At 42.5% G+C, this 18,569-nt stretch overlaps 1 protein-coding gene across 1 annotated transcript in view; it reads right to left on the bottom strand.

The window, feature by feature from the left end:
* The window catches only part of LOC146959952 (uncharacterized), a 32,359-nt gene extending 22,933 nt beyond the window's left edge, over window positions 1-9,426 (bottom strand). Inside the window, exons 1-4 of the mRNA XM_085772758.1 lie at window positions 9,390-9,426; window positions 9,136-9,213; window positions 8,971-9,048; window positions 8,805-8,888 (exon numbers count right to left, since the gene is read on the bottom strand). Of these exons, the coding sequence (XP_085628884.1) occupies window positions 8,805-8,888 (84 nt within the window). The 5' untranslated portion in view covers window positions 8,971-9,048; window positions 9,136-9,213; window positions 9,390-9,426. The remainder of the gene's footprint in view (window positions 1-8,804; window positions 8,889-8,970; window positions 9,049-9,135; window positions 9,214-9,389) is intronic.
* Window positions 9,427-18,569: the final 9,143 nt, after the last annotated feature.

Genomic DNA, 18,569 nt, shown 5'->3' with positions numbered 1-18,569 from the left:
GGCGCCGTGAACGGCAGTGGGTCTTTGGAATGCTTGAGGTTGACCAGAAGTCCAGGAGACCCATACTCAGACTTGTCAGGGATCGGGGGCGGAGAACACTTGTAGGTCACATTAGACGCTATGTCAGACGAGGAACATCAATCTTGAGTGATGAATGGCGCGCCTACAAGGGGCAACTTGCCCAATATGGGTATCATCATTACTCGGTCTGTCATAAAAACAACTTCGTTGAAAGAGCAACTGGTGCTCATACCCAACATATCGAGCGTGCGTGGCAAACAAGCTGGAGGTGTGGCGGCACAGAGGGAATCGCACGCCTGATTCACTGAAGCTTAATCTAAGAATGATAGAGTGGCATCACTGGTTGGGGGTCCGCCATCGCAATGGTGTGTTGGGCAGACTTTTCCATGACATCAGAAAACAAATCAAGTAAATTTGACTCCCTGCAAAAAAAAAAAAAGAGATGGCCGAAACCATAACCCCAGTACACATGAAATTCATTGATCATCACTTGTTCAGATTTTGTTCAACTGTTTAAAGTTTGTTTTTAATATAATACGTTATGTAATATGTTGTTTATATTTTCATAAAGCGGTAGAAAAAAATCAGGAAGTATGGTGTATCTATCTCTGGACTCCTGTGTTGCTTTTTCTTAAGGTATGTATAACTGCTGACAGTGCAATTACCCTTAATGACATTTTAACGAAACATTCAAATCATTCCACTTTACTTGAATTCAGTAAAAAACAGTCATGACAGTGTTATAAACTGATTTGACTATGTAATGACACTTGATAACAGTTTAATGAAGAGTCAGAATCTTTCCACTTTACTTGAATGCAGTAAAAACAGTCATGACAGTGTTATAAACCGATTTGACTATGTAATGACACTTGATGACAGTTTAATGAAGAGTCAAAATCTTTCCACTTTACTTGAAATCAGTAAAAACAGTCATGACAGTGTTATAAACTGATTTGACTATGTAATGACACTTGGTGACAGCTTAATGAAGAGTCAAAATATTTCCACTTTACTTGAATGCAGTAAAAACAGTCATGACAGCGTTATAAACTGATTTGACTATGTAATGACACTTGATGACAGTTTAATGAAGAGTCAAAATCTTTCCACTTTACTTGAATGCAGTAAAAACAGTCATGACAGCGTTATAAACTGATTTGACTATGTAATGACACTTGATGACAGTTTAATGAGGAGTCAAAATCTTTCCACTTTACTTGAAATCAGTAAAAACAGTCATGACAGTGTTATAAACTGATTTGACTATGTAATGACACTTGGTGACAGTTTAATGAGGAGTCAAAATCTTTCCACTTTACTTGAAATCAGTAAAAACAGTCATGACAGTGTTATAAACTGATTTGACTATGTAATGACACTTGGTGACAGCTTAATGAAGAGTCAAAATCTTTCCACTTTACTTGAATGCAGTAAAAACAGTCATGACAGCGTTATAAACTGATTTGACTATGTAATGACACTTGATGACAGTTTAATGAAGAGTCAAAATCTTTCCACTTTACTTGAATGCAGTAAAAACAGTCATGACAGTGTTATAAACTGATTTGACTATGTAATGACACTTGATGACAGCTTAATGAAGAGTCAAAATCTTTCCACTTTACTTGAATGCAGTAAAAACAGTCATGACAGCGTTATAAACTGATTTGACTATGTAATGACACTTGATGACAGTTTAATGAAGAGTCAAAATCTTTCCACTTTACTTGAATGCAGTAAAAACAGTCATGACAGTGTTATAAACTGATTTGACTATGTAATGACACTTGATGACAGCTTAATGAAAAGTCAAAATCATTATTAAATCACTGTAGGAGGGAAATGTGACAGTTATAAATTAAATTTGGCAGTGTAGTTACACTTAACGACATCTTAATGAAAAGGATACATGTATGACAGAATTATAATGGTCTTGTGACAGCCAGTGTCAAAAGACTCCATATATGACAGTTTAATGTCATGTTAAGATATTAAGCTTGATGGATACCTTTTTTCTGGCAGTTACATCTGCTATGACATATTTATGACAGGTTTTGTTGGTGTCATAACAAGGACATCTCAAACAATGTCAACTTTGCATCAAAAGTGACATAATTTACCGAATGAAACTTAACGACAACTGTCATAATCCATCATTAATGTTTATGACAGGCGTGCGCTCCTACCACGTTTTTTTATGACAGGCGTCATGTCATGATTATGACGGTGTTATGTCAGTCTTATGAACACCCATTCGCCTAAAGTGTTACCGTCATGACAAAGACATTTTCTGGTAATGTCACTTTGATTAATGTCAGGTTGTCATAAGAAGGACATCCCAAACAAATTTAATGTCAAGTTGTCATGACACAGACAACTTCTGGTAATGTCACTTTGATTAATGTCAAGTTGTCATAATCAAGACAACCCAAACAATGTCAAGTTGTCATTACAAAAACCGAACAACACTTAATGACAACAGTCATAAACCATTATGACATTTGACATAATGTTTATGACACATTCATGACGGACTTATGACACTGTTATGACAAGCTTATGACACGCTTATGAATACGCATTCAAGTAAAGTGTTACCAAAAAATCTAACTTCATTCAGTATGGGTAAACTAGACAAACAAAGATGTGTGTGGGTGTGTGTCATTTACAGTGGCGGCTGGTGAAAAATATTGTTGGTGGGGCTGTGCCATATCAAGTCAGTTTCAGTAACCATCCCAACACAACTGAACAGAAACAGCAGGATATCAGTGCTCTGTGAAATAATTATTTAATGCCAATATTAATAACTTGAGGCATTTTTACAGAAAACATAAACAACATATCACACAACCACAATTTTGGCAATAAATTGCTTATTAAACTTACAAATTTGTATATTTTTATATACAGCTGAGCACATAAAACAGTGCATTAGTGGTAAATCGAAGACTCAAGTATTATGTTAAGTATATTAAGATTTAAGATTGGAATAGAAAAATGCTGTACAGTAAATTATGACCAAGCTACAGTAAATGTTACTAATATGATCAGAACTGCAACAATTAACTGATTTTTCAATAAGCAGATCAAGAAAAATACTATCTGCAACAATTTTGATCATTTCAACATGTGATTGAACAATCCAGAAAATGATGAGCAGATTACACATACAATTATATAAGAAAACACACTACTTAGAAAAAATATCAGACATTTCTTAAGTGCAATGCATTGCTGGATGATGTGTACTGTTGTGCTAGGGTCAACTTTATACAAAGGAATATCTGGTCAAGGGGATGAATGTGTTTGTTTACTTCTTCAACAGAAGAGTACTGTGTATGAATATGAAACTGGCCTGGACAAAAATGATGGTACCCCTGACTTAATATTTTGTTGCACAACCTTTTGAGCCAATCACTGCAGCCAGGGGATTTCTGTAACTCACAGTGAGACCTCTGCACCTGTCAACTCCTGGTGAGTTAACTGCTCCAGCTGTCTCAGGTTTGAAGACTGTACTTCTCCAGACTGCCTGTTCCAGCTCCTGCCACAGATGTTCAGTAGGATTTCAGATCAGGGCTCATTGGAGGCCACTTCAGAACAGTGCAGTGTGTTGCTCTCAGCCTTTCCTCAGTGTGTAACCGTGTGTTTCAGGTCATTACCCTGTGCAACGACCCCTGACCTGTGACCTAGACCAGGCTTTCTGACACTGGGCAGCACATTTGGCTCCAGAACGCCTTCACAGTCTTAAGAGTTCACTGAGTCCTGCACAGATTCAAGACACCATGTGCCAGGTGCAGCAAAGCAGCCTCAGAACAGAACCAAGCCTGATCCATGTTTCACAGTAGGTAAAGTAGTTCTTCTCTTTGTTTGCTTCATTTTTTCATCTGTGTATGGTGAGCTGATGTGACTCCAGTGTTGTCTCATCTGTCCACAAAGCTTCAGTTTTTGATCAGCAAGGATCAGAGGTCTGGTCTCTGTTGTCTATTGTGACCTGACAAGAAGCTTTAGTTTTGGATCAGCAAGGATCAGGTCTTTGCTGGAGCTTTTTGATCCAAAAAGGAAGCTTCTTGTCAGGTCACAACAGACAACACTGGTCAGACCTCTGATCCTTGCTGATCCAAAACTGAAACTTTTGATGTGACCTGACAAAAAGCTTCAGTTTTGGATCAGCAGGGACCAGAGGACATTCTCCCAGAAGCTTTGTGGACAGATGAGACAGCACTGGAGTTACATCAACTCACCATACACAGATGTAGAAATGAAGCAAACAAAGAGAAGAACTACTGTAAACATGGAACTGATAAATGTTTCACAGTAGTTCTTCTCTTTGCTTCATGTTTTCATCTGTGAGCTGATGTGACTCCAGTGTTGTCTAATCTGTCCACAAAGCTTCAGTTTTGGATCAGAAAGCTCCAACAAAGACCAGACCTCTGATCCTTGCTGATCAAAAACTGAAGCTTTGTGGACAGATGAGACAACACTGGAGTCACATCAGCTCACCATACACAGATGAAAAAATGAAGCAAACAAAGAGAAGAACTACTTTACCTACTGTGAAACATGGATCAGGCTTGGTTCTGTTCTGAGGCTGCTTTGCTGCACCTGGCACATGGTGTCTTGAATCTGTGCAGGACTCAGTGAACTCTTAAGACTGTGAAGGCGTTCTGGAGCCAAATGTGCTGCCCAGTGTCAGAAAGCCTGGTCTAGGTCACAGGTCAGGGGTCGTTGCACAGGGTAATGACCTGAAACACACGGTTACACACTGAGGAAAGGCTGAGAGCAACACACTGCACTGTTCTGAAGTGGCCTCCAATGAGCCCTGATCTGAAATCCTACTGAACATCTGTGGCAGGAGCTGGAACAGGCAGTCTGGAGAAGTACAGTCTTCAAACCTGAGACAGCTGGAGCAGTTAACTCACCAGGAGTTGACAGGTGCAGAGGTCTCACTGTGAGTTACAGAAATCCCCTGGCTGCAGTGATTGGCTAAACAACAACATTGTGCAACAAAATATTAAGTTAAGATTAAGTTAAGGGTACCATCATTTTTGTCCACGTCTGTGTGAGAGTGTGTGTGTGTGTGTGTGTGTGTGTGTGTGTGTGTGTGTGTGTGTGTTCCTATTTGTACAGGAATTTTGCCCTTCTGTCCTTCTGAGTGGCAAAGCGCTCAATGACCTTCTTATTGAAGTCAGGGATGTTTCTGATCAGTTTTTTCTCCATAGAGAGCATGGCCAGAGCGTTCAGGCGATCCTGTGTCATGGTGTTCCTCAGGAAAGATTTGATTCTCTTTAAAGTAGAGAAGCATCTTTCTGATTCTGCGGTTGTCATGGGGGTGGTGATGAGAATCTTGAGAAGACTTACAGTCTCAGTGAACGTGCCCTGAAGGTTGTTCTCCATGAAAAACTGGAACAGAGTCAGTGCACCACTGCAGGCCTTGAACTCGTCGTTCTCATAGATGAGGGACAGCTCTGTTCTCAGCTTGGCTTTGTTCAACATGGGGTAGGCCTCCACGGTCGATTCCAGCGCTGCATCTGGGAACTGTGCAATGTGTTGCACGAACAAGTCTCCGTGTAACAGAGTGGCACTGATGAGGTGCTTGGTAAATGAGAACCGCTCTTCTGCATGGCTCAGAATGGTACCACATACCTATGACATGAAACATAAGTAATAATTAAAAAAAAGGTGAGTGCACATAGTAAACCTTAGCATAGTAAATAGTGTCATCACCAGTATTCTCTTACAAGATGAGATCAGTGTCTGCCATCCTCAGTAGTTGCACAGCGATTAGAATATAGCATAATAAAAACAAATGTGTAAGTCAGTGGTTCCCAACCTTTTTTGACTCGTGACCCCATTTTGACATCACAAATTTTTGGCAACCCCACAATCATGTGCATGTGCCAGTTCAGATATTTTTATGTGCTGCATTTTATTTGAACTCAATTTATATTCAAGAAAGTGAAAGTATAGAATACAGTTGTTTAAGATTGTGTATGGTGTTTTTTAATCATAAAGTTTAAAAAGAATAATAATTAGTTAAAAAATATTTGTATCAATTACTAGACATTTCAGGCGACCAAATTTGAATTTCAGGCGACCCCACGTGGGGTCCCGACCCCAAGGTTGGGAAACACTGGTGTAAGTCTTATCATTACACAGGAATTGAGGAAGGCAGACAGAGACATATAGCATATAGTAATTTTACTTATCAATAAAGGTAAAAACACCTATTGGCTGTCTTGTAAACAGGACTGTAATATTGCAGCTTACCTCTGAAGCCAACTCCTGTCGTTCTCCCTGTCCAAATGCCCTCCTTCTCTTTGTGGACTGCTGCTGCACAGATGCGCTGTTTTCCTCACTCAAAGAAGGAATGGAGTCCCTAATCAGAAAAACAGGTTAACATCCACAATGACGGTTTCAAAAACTAACATACTAGAGACTTTTATTACAATAATGATAAATAATTATTCACCTGATCTTTTGCATGCTGTTGGTGAACGTCTGGATGACTCCTGCGATGTAGATAGAGTCGATGTTCCTCTTCTGCAACTGGTTAAACAGCATGTCCACATGTGGCAGGATCTTGTGAAACAAGGCCAGGAGAAAGCAGAAGTCTTCTTCCTCCAGCATTCTCACAAAGCCTCCTGCCTCTCTGACAGTGATTGGATCGAAGTCACCGGAGTCTCTGATGGTTTGGAAACACCTGACAAGGTCATCCTTGTGTTCAAACACTGTATTAACAGCACGGCTATGAAAGTTCCACCTGGTTGTTGAGGTCCCTGGAAGTCTCCGAGCCACAATTTGGTCAAGCACAGCGGTTCGCTTGAATGACCGGGAGAAAAATGCAGCAAATCCACCAAGGTCTGAAAAAAAAGCCCTGACTCTGGGGATGCGTGATGTTGCCTGCTGCATGATGAGGTTGAGCTGATGGGCATAGCAATGAATGTAGTGTGCACCTGCATACACATCTTTTACCTTGCGCTGCACTCCACCTGTGGCTCCCCTCATCACTGCAGCCCCATCATAGGCTTGGGCGATCAGCCGACTTTCCTGTCCGGGAGGGAGGATGATGCTCAGTCTCTCCAACAGTGCTGTGGCGATCGTGTCAGCGGCAGAATTCTGAAGAGGGATGAACTCGAAAAAACGCTCTTGAATGTTGGAGTGAGTGTCTATGTATCTTAGCACAAGCACTAACTGACAGCGGGTGGAAATGTCAGTTGTCTCATCAGCCTGAATAGCGAGATAGTCCGCGCTTTTGACTTCCTCGAGAATGTGCGTCTTCAGTACTGACAACATGCAGTCCAGCAGTTCGTTCTGCACGGTCTTTGAGGTGCCTTTGAAAATGGTCGCTGTCTTCAGGTGCTCCTCCAGCACGGTATCAAGCGTTGCGACCAGATCCACTAAGCCCCTAAACACACCGGGGTTGTCTGAGGATTCCGTCTCATCGTGGCCGCGCAGAGCCAGCTCAAAACCCCCACAGAATCGAATACAGTCAATGATCTTCGACAAAATGTGTCGGTTCTTGTCCACCTCTTCGTTGTGCCTCCTCACACCAAGCCTGTGCCCTTCATCCAGCTGCGTCGCTATGTTAGCTCTGCCTAGCATCGTTAGCTTTACTGTGCTCTCCATATGTGCTCGCGTACACTCATGTTTTTTTATCTTCTCGGATAAATGTTTCATGTCCCTCACTCCTGTAACAGTCCATGCCGTATCTGTCCCAGCCGTTTTAAAGAGCAAACACGGGAAGCAATACAGAGCATTTACATGTCCGCATCCAGCTAGCCAAGCCTTCCTGCTATACCAATTACGAGAAAAGCCTCTCTGGTAAACTTTACCTTTCTCGCTGGCTTGCTGTCTTATTTTTATGTTGGGTTGATCTGGTCCTCGCTGTTTAACGTCAAGTTTTTCCACCAATGTTCTCCTTTCGAATGGATTCTGGAGAAGAGACCGAATTGAATTGGAAGGAAATCCTACATTTTCACTGTCTGCTTCGTCCGTCATTGTCACTGTCATCAAAAATCCAACCTACTCCCACAAGCACACTCGGCTTGGGGCGATATATTTATCGCCCTCCAGACATCAAATTCGACGACGCTGATTGGATAAATTCCTGTTGCTATGCGAATTCTCTTGTCGCTAATTGGCTGCTCTGCCACACTGGCAGGGCGATTTTTCTATCGCCCCAGCAACTCAGCAGCAGAGCAGCACAGACGGAGATATGCGCAGGAAACAATTTCCCCCGAAAATTATAATTTATATTTTGTATATGACATGTCATTGCTAATTTATACACACATGGTGCTCAAAATAAGTGATTATTGTTTATTTTAAAATTATTTATTTTAAAAATTAAAAATCAAAAACATCAGGGGGGGCGGCGCCCGAGCGCCCTCTACTGGCCAGCCGCCACTGGTCATTTAAGTCAGACTGTGTCTGACGCAGCGCACCTGTATGCACTATAGTTGGTTTGAAATGTGTGCGGGAATTTCCCGCATTATGAGTGTTATAGGCTGTTTGCGGGAAATAATAAGTTGAAAAGTAGGTTATTTATGTTGGTTATTTGCACTTAAAAAGTTGGGAAACCATTAAAGTTTAAAAAGTAGAGCTCAAATGCTACAAGCCAAGTTGTGGCACCCCGCATTTTGCCTGACTGCCCCCCTCTCAGCCCTCACGCTCCCAGCGCCCCCCACAAAGTTTAGAACGCCCCCGTTGAGAAACCCTAATTTAGATGTAGCTCATTGTACTGTAAACATTTTGTGTGTGGATGGGAGGGAAGAAAATACCTTAGGTGGGGAGGGAGGGTCGCAGCCTGCATCTCTAATGGTCCAGGATGGCGCAACTGGTGACGGCGTCTTAAGCTTGGCCATCTGAGAACACATTACAACACATTCAGTGAAACTGAAGACTTTAATGAAACAATGCACTTTATTCAGGTGGAGTGAAATTTACCTTTGCAGCTGGTGAGCAGCAGGGGGTTTCTGCATCGCCCCAACTCAAGGGAAATCTGGTTGGGGGTGATCCAACCAGCTGTTGACAGATGACAAAAAACATTACACTCCAGACAGTGTGGATAATCTAGACATGTCTCAGTTAAAACACATTAAAGTAACATACATCGTCCACAGGAGGTCGGGAGCCCGAGGGCTGCCTTTCCCCGGTCCAGGGCCGTCTCACCGGGGACACTGTTGGAGACTTCACAAAGAAAAGGACCGATTGAACCTTTGTCATTACATAGTGCATTCACTGGACATGTATGACTATTGAGAATGACAGTAGCTGAGTTCATTAAAAAAACAAGTAATATTGTTAATGTTCTGAAAGCTACTTCTGGAAAACAAATTAGACTAAATGATTAGATGAACACATACCGTCTGAGGCAAAGAAGTTGGGCTGGAAGGGGCCTCCTCCTCCTCCTCCTCTGAACTCCAGGACGCTCTGGATGGGGGTGATCCAACCAGCTGTTGACATGAAAACCAAATGTCAGACAGAGTGGACAGTCTAGTAATGTGTATCTAGTGACTATTCTGGAAGTGTATGGTGTCTGTGGTAGTTGTGAGAAACAGTAGCATACATTGTTCACTGGAGAGCGGGGTCGGCGGGGGGGTCGAGCTGTGGCCCTGGGGCGTCTGGCTGACGCTGAGGAGGCCGCCTACACAATGAAAGAAAACATATCAATTAAGCTTTCATCACTACAGCTATACAAGTCACCCACTGAATTACAATTAAAAATATGTTTGAGAACAGCTTGAGTTTGTTCAGCTACCATTATTATTAGTATCAATGCTTATTTTGAAAAGTATTAGCATTATTGACTGTTGGGAATCAGGTGACAGTTATAACAAACCCTAAAATAATAGATAAATGTAAATCACTCAAATTACCCTCTTGTGCTTTGGAGAGGGCTGGTAGTCCACTGGGCAAGACAGATCAGAAGGAGAAACTTCCTCCATAGCATGTAATGCTGCGCTGCTGAACCAGACTGGGTTCAGTGGAAAGAAGCTCTCCTCCGCCTGTGAAACAAAAAGAAAAATCCACTGACTACATGTCTTATCACATACACAAAGTATACATTAAGAACCAACTAGAAACAGCATTTCCTAACGGAACATGCGTGTGAATGCTGAAACCCAATGCTGAACCATGCTGAATTAGCAGAATAAATTGACAAAGACATGCGGAATGGCATACAAGAAACATGTCCATGGAAGGAATTGAACCCACAACTCCATGAGTGGTAACCTAACACACTAACCATACGGCCACAGAGAACCTGAGTTACAATGAGCTTTATACTATGAGGAATCAAAGACTGTCCAATGACAGCTGAATAATTGGAATCAAAACTCAAGCAATGATGTGAAATGCCTGAGGCAGGAATCGAACCTATGACCTTATGATCATAAAGCCTTCACTCTGCCACTCGGCTACAGAGAGCACACTGCTTTCAAGACTGTTGTCATTCATTGTAATGTGATGATGTGCTGCAAACTGGTATGAGTAATCAAGCAGATAACAAACACCTGTAACCAATTGAAGGCGGTGGAGGAGAGCAGAATTCAACATAACATAACAAGAGTTCTTCCCTTGGAGTCGAACCAGTGACCTTGGGGTTGGCAAACGGCCACCCTAACCCCTACACTACAGTGGTGTTGTGCAAAAGAGGTTGAGACTTTGATGAATGTGAGATTTTTCAATGATGCTTAAAAAAAAAGTAAGGAAAGTGCAGAAATTAGCCACACCAAGCAAGAAGAGGACTTTTTTGTGACCTGTGACTATTTTTTTGTGAATTAAAATGAATTAAAAAGCACTTAACAGCAAGTTACAAAGTTGAGCTCCTTCTCCTGCTGCAGAGCAGAGAGCTCCCTGGCTGCATTTAAAAAATATTTTAAATTATTATCTAAGAATGGAAGAATGAAGAATGGAATGGAATTGTTTGTTTGTGTATGCGTGCATGTGTGACTGTGTGTGAGTGTCTGTGTGTGTCTGTGTGTGAGTGTGATACCTGTGTTTGTGCGTGGACATCCTCTGTCAGTCTGGTTTATCATGTGTGTGTGTGGGGCTGTGTTTAAAAACATCTTAACGAGCGGCCAGGCTGCACCTGCACTTGTTCTATTTATAGACTTTGATAACGAGCTGGCCCCAACAGCTGGACCAACTGCACACAGAGCAGAGCAGAGCAGAGAGATTTGAGCTCAGTGCAGCTTCTGAAAACAGCCCAGAAAAAGAGAACCGTACCTCTGATCAGAATGTGGCCATGTGACTACTGGGGCAAGGAGACCTTCCTGAGCACATTGATGTGCATTAAATGTTTGTAGGGCAAAAACTTTTCTCAGGGTCGCAAGGTAGAAAAGGGGGGCATTTCTGCTTTTCTAAAAAAATCAGCTCCTACTTTTATATTGAAGTGGATGAGCCACTGGAGCGGGTCTAGCTGGACAATTAGGCTCATAGAGACAATTCTGTAAGTGTGTCTGCTGTTTTGAGCACATCAGATGAGACACGACAAGTGTGGCTACAAACCAGTGAGGAAATCATGTGTCTAGAGTTTAATTTGTGGCCGTGCTGGCAATTTATCCAGAAAAAATCCTGAATGTTTTTTCGATCCCTCTCACTCTAACGATGATGTCACTCACTCTGACCCAACCCCATACACACTCATTGAAAAGTGTGAAATTTGTCAGAAATCCTCATGTGCTTTTAAAGGATTTATCTCAAAAACGGTACAAGCTATGAATAAGTTGTAAATACAGGATGAATACATTAGAAGTTTGTCTACAGCTCAGGATTTGAATGAAGTCTCTAGCTGAAAGTATGTGGACGCTTTAAAGGCTGAAAGAAGTAAGAAGATTTGAAGAGTTTCAAGACTGTTCCAATGCATTCTCTATGGGGAAAAAAAAATCAGAAATAGTTGAATATTGCAAAAAGTATGAATAGTTGAAAAGAGAAAAGACATAGCACACCTGTCCCGAAAAGGCTGAACATTTTGATATTTGAATTGTTGAAATAGCACAAAGTATGAAGGACTAGTTACATGACGAAGAAAGGCAGAAAATGGCCGAACCGAATAACAATAGTGTGAATGCTTCCAGCATTCACACTAATAAGAAGAAAAAATCCACACAATAACAGTAGTGCCCGGGCACTGGTCCCTGCAGCTATTTCATAGCTGTAGGGATCAGTGCCCGGTGCGATTGCCCGTGGCCCTAATAATAAATTTCACATGTAAGGGGAGCTGAACATATAGTTTTCATTCACAAACCAATGTGGGAGAGCTCCAAGACGCGTGTGCCAGACGCACAGAGGCATGCGTAAAACACCGACCTGTTTAGTTAATCTTTTAGTTAATTTTTGTTTCTTTTGGATTTTTGTGCGTATTTTGGAGCCGTTTTGGTCCATGTTTGTAAGCCTTTTTTCCCCCTGAATTATATTTTCTAAAGTGCAACAAGTGGGTTCGGAAAATACAATTTTGTTTTATTTTATGAAGTTATAACATGGTTACGGTACACGACAGAGCAGGATAGTATGCTGTTTCCAATACAGCCTGCATGTAGCCCACAGCCAGCCACCATTCCGGCTCTGTCCTTCCTGCGTCCAATCAATGCGCGCCTCATTACATATTAATACAGTGAACATCCGGACCAGTCAAAACCTCACGCCTACTCTCACGAGAGAAAGTTGCCATATGAAAAAGTGTCAGAACAAGCTCTATGTTTGAATTTAAAAAAAAAAAAAATGTTTCCAATAAGTTTTAAGAACTGATTCAAAGCAATTTAAGGGGGATACATAAAAAAAACAGGTGATGACTCCTTTAAGTTTAATAGCCAATAGGAAATATACCTACTTTGAGTCTGTAGCCAACTTGGCCAGCAGTCGACTTGCCTCAACCACATTCTCCGGCAGCTTCATTCGGTAGTGTTTTTCAGCTGTCGCAGTTGAATGAGTGAGGTAGTCAGCCACCGACTTTTCCATATCATTCATACTTTTTGTGGCCGTCTCAAACACTCTGCGCGCCAACTGACTTGACACCTCCAGTACTTTGTACCTGAAATACACATTTAAATAACATTAAAATACGAGAGCCTACACACATAATAAGAAAAGTCTATTGGAGAAGGAATGGGTTGCGACAGATAACTTACTTTGACTGCAGCCGTGTCAGGTCATTGCAGGGGTTGTAAATTGGCCTCCCTGTGCTGGAGATGAAAAATCGATGCTGCTCTCCCTCTTCTTCTTCTTCTTCGTCACTCTTTTGTGTCTTCCGACATGCCGCCACTCCGACATTAGGCCCTAATTGTCGGAATGGCAACATTTTACCCTTTAATAAACGTCCCATCATTCCGACAATTTTCGTCTCCTAAGGTCGGAATGGTGGTATTTTTTTCTTTTTTAAACGTGTTGCCATTCCGACAAATCTTTTAAAAGCCTACCCCAACCCCCTCAAAAAAAAAAATAAATAAATAAAATAAATAGGCCTAACACGATTTTGCACTAATGATATGCCGGCGCAAAATAGCAGTTTGTCCAGTGCATCTCATTAAAGCACACAGATTGGTCAGATAATTCAAACGGCAGACGATTTCAAAGCCTCAGATTTTAAGCAGAGAGACTCCACATTACCTCGTAAACCAACAAAGGAGGAGATAGGCCTTGAACGGGAAGCAGACCGTGCTTTCAATCACACCCTCCGAACCCACTTGTTGCACTTTAGAAAATATAATTCAGGGGGAAAAAAGGCTTACAAACATGGACCAAAACGGCTCAAAAATACGCACAAAAATCCAAAAGAAACGAAAATTAACTAAAAGATTAACTAAACAGGTCGGTGTTTTACGCATGCCTTGGAGCTCTCCCACATTGGTTTGTGAATGAAAACTATATGTTCAGCTCCCCTTACATGTGAAATTTATTATTTATTGTTATTATTGCTGTACGAGTCAAATACGACGCAGACGCTCGAAACGTTGTCTTTTGAATTAAAAAATATATACATATATTATTCAACTTCGGGAGAAGACGGTGTTGAGTTCTCTTTCTGCCTCATATATGGACAGTGCCATGGATTTATCGGTGAAGCGTGAACTGCTGATATTTTGTAGTGCTGAACTATGACCAAGCGCGCTGTCCGCTGTCTCAGTGCTGAAATGAATGACAGCATGTCACTGCCCGAGAGAGAGAGAGAGAAAGAGAGAGAGAGGCTCTGACTCTTTATTTTCTTTTTTCCATGGACCAGCTTTCCTGCTTGTCTGTTGATTACTGTACGCAACGAAATGTCTTTTTACATGTAAGCGGAGCTGAACAGGCAGACGCACAGTGGCATGCGTAAAACACATATTTTGACTACTTCATGCTGTTGCTATTTTTTTTAAAGTTACCTTTCGTTTCCTTTGGATTTTTGTGCGTATTATGAAGCTGGTCCATGTTTGTAAGCCTTTTTACCAGGAGTAAATTCCCCCAAAGTTGCAACAACTTGTAGTGATCCACTGGGTTTAGCCTGGCCAGCTGAGGTAGTTGATTTGCAGGTTTGCTCCCCAGGTTTTCATTGTGTATTAGGCCAGGGAAATGATCAATTATCCTTGTGGTTTGCGCACGGGGACATGCGGACCTGTAATGAATGAATGAATGAATGTTTCTTTTTTGCTGTAAGTTGTATGTATAATTGTAGAGCCCTCTCCTTCCTTTCCTTTCCTCTCCTCTCCTCAGTATATTTTTGAACTGTCATTTTCTGTTGTACTTTGTAGTTTGGCCTTGGTGTCTCGCACTCTCTCTGTGTTTCCGCAGATCCACCAGAGCTCCATCTCTCTGCACCAGCCGCCGCCTGCATCGCCCCCCTCCCTCCCCTTCCCCTGCTGTTAGACCGGCCTCCCCTTCCTTCCCATGGACCAGTCTGTCACCCAGTCCTCCCATCGAGCTGACCCCCCCTCCCTCTCCCCTCACCACACCAGAGACTGCCTTCATCAACTCCTGCTAACATTTCCATATTTCGCACATTCTGTGACAAACTGTAAACTGTTTTCTTGTCTGTAACAACATCTATTGCACGTCTGTCCGTCCTGGGTGAGGGATCCCTCCTCTGTTGCTCACCCTGAGGTTTCTCCGATTTTTCCCTGTTAAAAGGGTTTCCATGGAGTTTTTCCTCAGTCGATGTGAGGGTCTAAGGACAGAGGATGTTGTTACGATGCCATGTAAAGCCCTTTGAGACAAACTGTTTGTAAAAACGGGCTATACAAATAAAATTGCCTTGCCTTGCCTTGCCTTGCCTATCGGTTCATTGTAAAACATGTATTTATTGATGCAAATGTGGTGATTTCTGTAGGTAGACTACAGAGCCCCGGTGCAAAGCTGCTGCTGCTCTGTGTGAAGCTTCACTTTTTATTCAAACAAACTGCTACTGCCACAATTGTTAGATTTCATCAATGAGACAAACATTTATCTCCTAAAAAGAATTTAACCAGCCGGTGGTAAACCTCTAAAAACCTGCGGGTAAGTTAATTAGCGATAGTTTTGTCCCACGGGAGGACGACAGAGGCTGGCCGACCGAGCAGCATTGCAGAGCCGACACTGTCTCTGTGATGTCCCGGTCGTTGCTCCACAGGTGGAGCTTCACTTCTCCGAAAAAAAAAAAAAGCTTAGTCTCTCCGAGAAACATCGGAGGAAACTTCTAAACAACCGTCATCTGGATAAACTGGCCGTATATTTGGCATCTAAACAGTTACTTTCTCGCATGAAAAAATATTAAAACTTTACACACAAGGAGGGCAAGTGACGTTGTTGTTGTTGTTGCTGTTGCTATCAGGTTGCTATGCGGGATTCTGATTGGCTGACGTGGGTTTGAGCTTCTCGCTACACTGCCACCTACAGGTTTGGCATGCTCTTGACGGCATATATACACGGGTCAGTGTAAATGAAACGTTTTCTGAAAACGGACTGGTGTGCATGCAGTGTTTTTTATAAACGGAGAGGGGGAAATGGCCGTTTATGAAAATAGCCGGGCACGTGTAAACGCAGTCTTAATCACCCGGGCTTTTAATTGAACCGGCGTTTATTATGCCAAATGGGCTGGGACCCCGGCGGCTATTAGAGCACAGGCGCGTATTTGCACGTGGGCGACTATTTGGTCATCTATGGTACTTCTTTTTGAAGACACTTAGTTTTGCTTATTTTTTGACCTCCTCATCTAGGTCATTCCATTGTCTAACACCTGTGACCGATATGGAAAAGGATTTTAGTGTAGTTTGTACCTTTCTTTGCCTGAAAATCATGTTCCCTCTCAGATTGGGTATCTTCTCTCTGTCTAGGAATAGTATTTGCAGGTTGTGCGGGAGGCTTTTGTTGGCAGCCTTGATCTGTACTGTGCGATAATTTATTAAATCATATAATTTGAGTATTTTTTATTTGATAAATAGTTGATTTGTGTGTGCCCTTTAGTTGGGCACACAGTTCAGTTTGATGTTAAATGTTAAGACACTGGACCTTTGTTAAAGCAGAAGTAAGTGATATATTTGTGTTAATATAAGTCTTAAATAGTTATATCTTCCGACAGCAATCACTTACATAGAGTGTTTGGACTGAAACACGGGTCTCTCAGTCCCTCTGCTCTGCTCTGAGCCCAGGAGAAAACAACGGCATGCAGGGCTGTGTGTGCAGCCAAGGGTTGCGCCTGAATGTGGCGACGTAGGGACGAGGACTGTTATGGTGCGTTCAAGGAAACTCGTATTTTTCCGACCGTGAAGTGGTACCAGTTCGATCTGGTACGAGTTCAGGTGGATGTGAAGGATTGTTTGCTTTTATTGGCAGGACATCTTCCGGAAGATCCGCCTCACAGAGGGAATATTTTTCCTCCAGCCTCTCTTGGAAATCCACCTTCTCAGATCGTTCTCAGTGGGCCGACGTCTGCAGTCAATGGGCCGACGTCTGCTGAACTGAGCTGTTGGGGAAAAGGGAAATTATTTTTTAGTTCTGTTGTTGTACAATGAACAGCTTGAATTGTGTACACAGAACTTTGGAGCTAAAAATGTCATTAACATAAAACACTCACAGAGAACATGCTGCTCACGTAGCTTCATCTGCACCTTCAGCCAGCGCTCATACAGCTGCCTCTGAAACTATGGTGACACCAGTGAGTGCTGAGTCCAGTCTGGCACGTCTCCATTTAGAGTCACTGGGTGTGTCTTCAGAAGCTTCCCATCCATGCATTAAAGGAGTCATCACCCGGAAATCGCATTTTTCCTTGTTAAAACATGTATACTGGTGTTGGACCTCAGTGGAAACTTGCCTGAAACCTGGGGTTTGAAAGTGGCTGAGTTTTTTCGTTTGGGCTCTTTGTTTAAGCCAGAGTAGCTCATGAGGCTGCGCACCACAAAATTACGAGATTTTGATTCTGCTCCTACGGTGACGTCACCGTGGAGACTGCTTTCATAAACACACCTCTCTTCCACCACCCCGACTTCTGCCGCGCCGCCATTACGGGTTGTTTTAATTCCCACTGTAGCGCTGTTATTTCGTCACTTTATTAAGTTTTAATAATTTTTCATGCGAGAAAGTAAGGGTTTAGATCCCCAATGTGCGGTTAGTTTATCCAAATGACGGCTGTTTAGAAGTTTGCTCCGCGTTGGGAGAAGTGAGGTGCAGCCAGCTGCAGCCAGCACCAGAGGAGCGGAGGAGGAGTGACTCCTCAACCCGCCTGCAGCGCTCGTTTACCTGGCCGAACAACATCGTCATGCCGCCGAAAGAAACTATCGTTAATTTATTAAGTTTTAATATTTTTTCATGCGAGAAAGTAAGGGTTTAGATCCCCAACGTGCGGTTAGTTTATATCCGAATGACGGCTGTTTAGAAGTTAGCTCCGCGTTGGGAGAAGTGAGGTGCAGCCAGCTGCAGTGAGCACCAGAGGAGCGGAGGAGGAGTGACTCCTCAACCCGCCTGCAGTGCTCGTTTAGCTGGCCGATAACAACGTCGTCGTGCCGCCGGGGGAAAGGGTCGTTAATTTATTACGTTTTAATTTTTGTTCATGCGAGAAAGTAAGGGTTTAGATCCCCAATGTGCGGTTAGTTTATCCAAATGACGGCTTAGAAGTTTGCTTCGCGTTGGGAGAAGTGAAGCTCCAGCGAGCCCCGAGGCAGAGGAGCGGAGAATGACTCGTCAGCAACCCGCCTGCAGCTGCTCGTTAACCGGTCAAACTACGTTGTCATGCCCGCGGAGGAAACAATCGTTAATTAACTTACCCGCAGGTTTGTAGAGGTTCAATCAATCAATCAATCAATTTTTTTATTTCGGGCATGTCAATTTAAATCATCATCATCACACTTCATCTTCGTTCAAATAATACAATACACAGGTTTGTAGAGGTTTACCGCCGACTGGTTAAATTCTTTTTAGGAGATAAATGTTTGTCTCATTGATGAAATCTAACAATTGTGGCAGTAGCATTAGTTTGTTTGAATGAAAAGTGAAGCTTCACACAGAGAAGCAGCAGCTTTGCACCGGGGATCTGTAGCCTACCTACAGAAATCACCACATTTGCATCAATAAATACATGTTTTACAATGAACCGA

This window comes from Trachurus japonicus, unplaced genomic scaffold (genome assembly GCF_045865225.1).
Source record: "Trachurus japonicus isolate A0001 unplaced genomic scaffold, Traja_1.0 AP030833.1".
NCBI lineage: Eukaryota > Metazoa > Chordata > Actinopteri > Carangiformes > Carangidae > Trachurus > Trachurus japonicus.
This window is presented reverse-complemented; position numbering and strand designations above follow the sequence as displayed.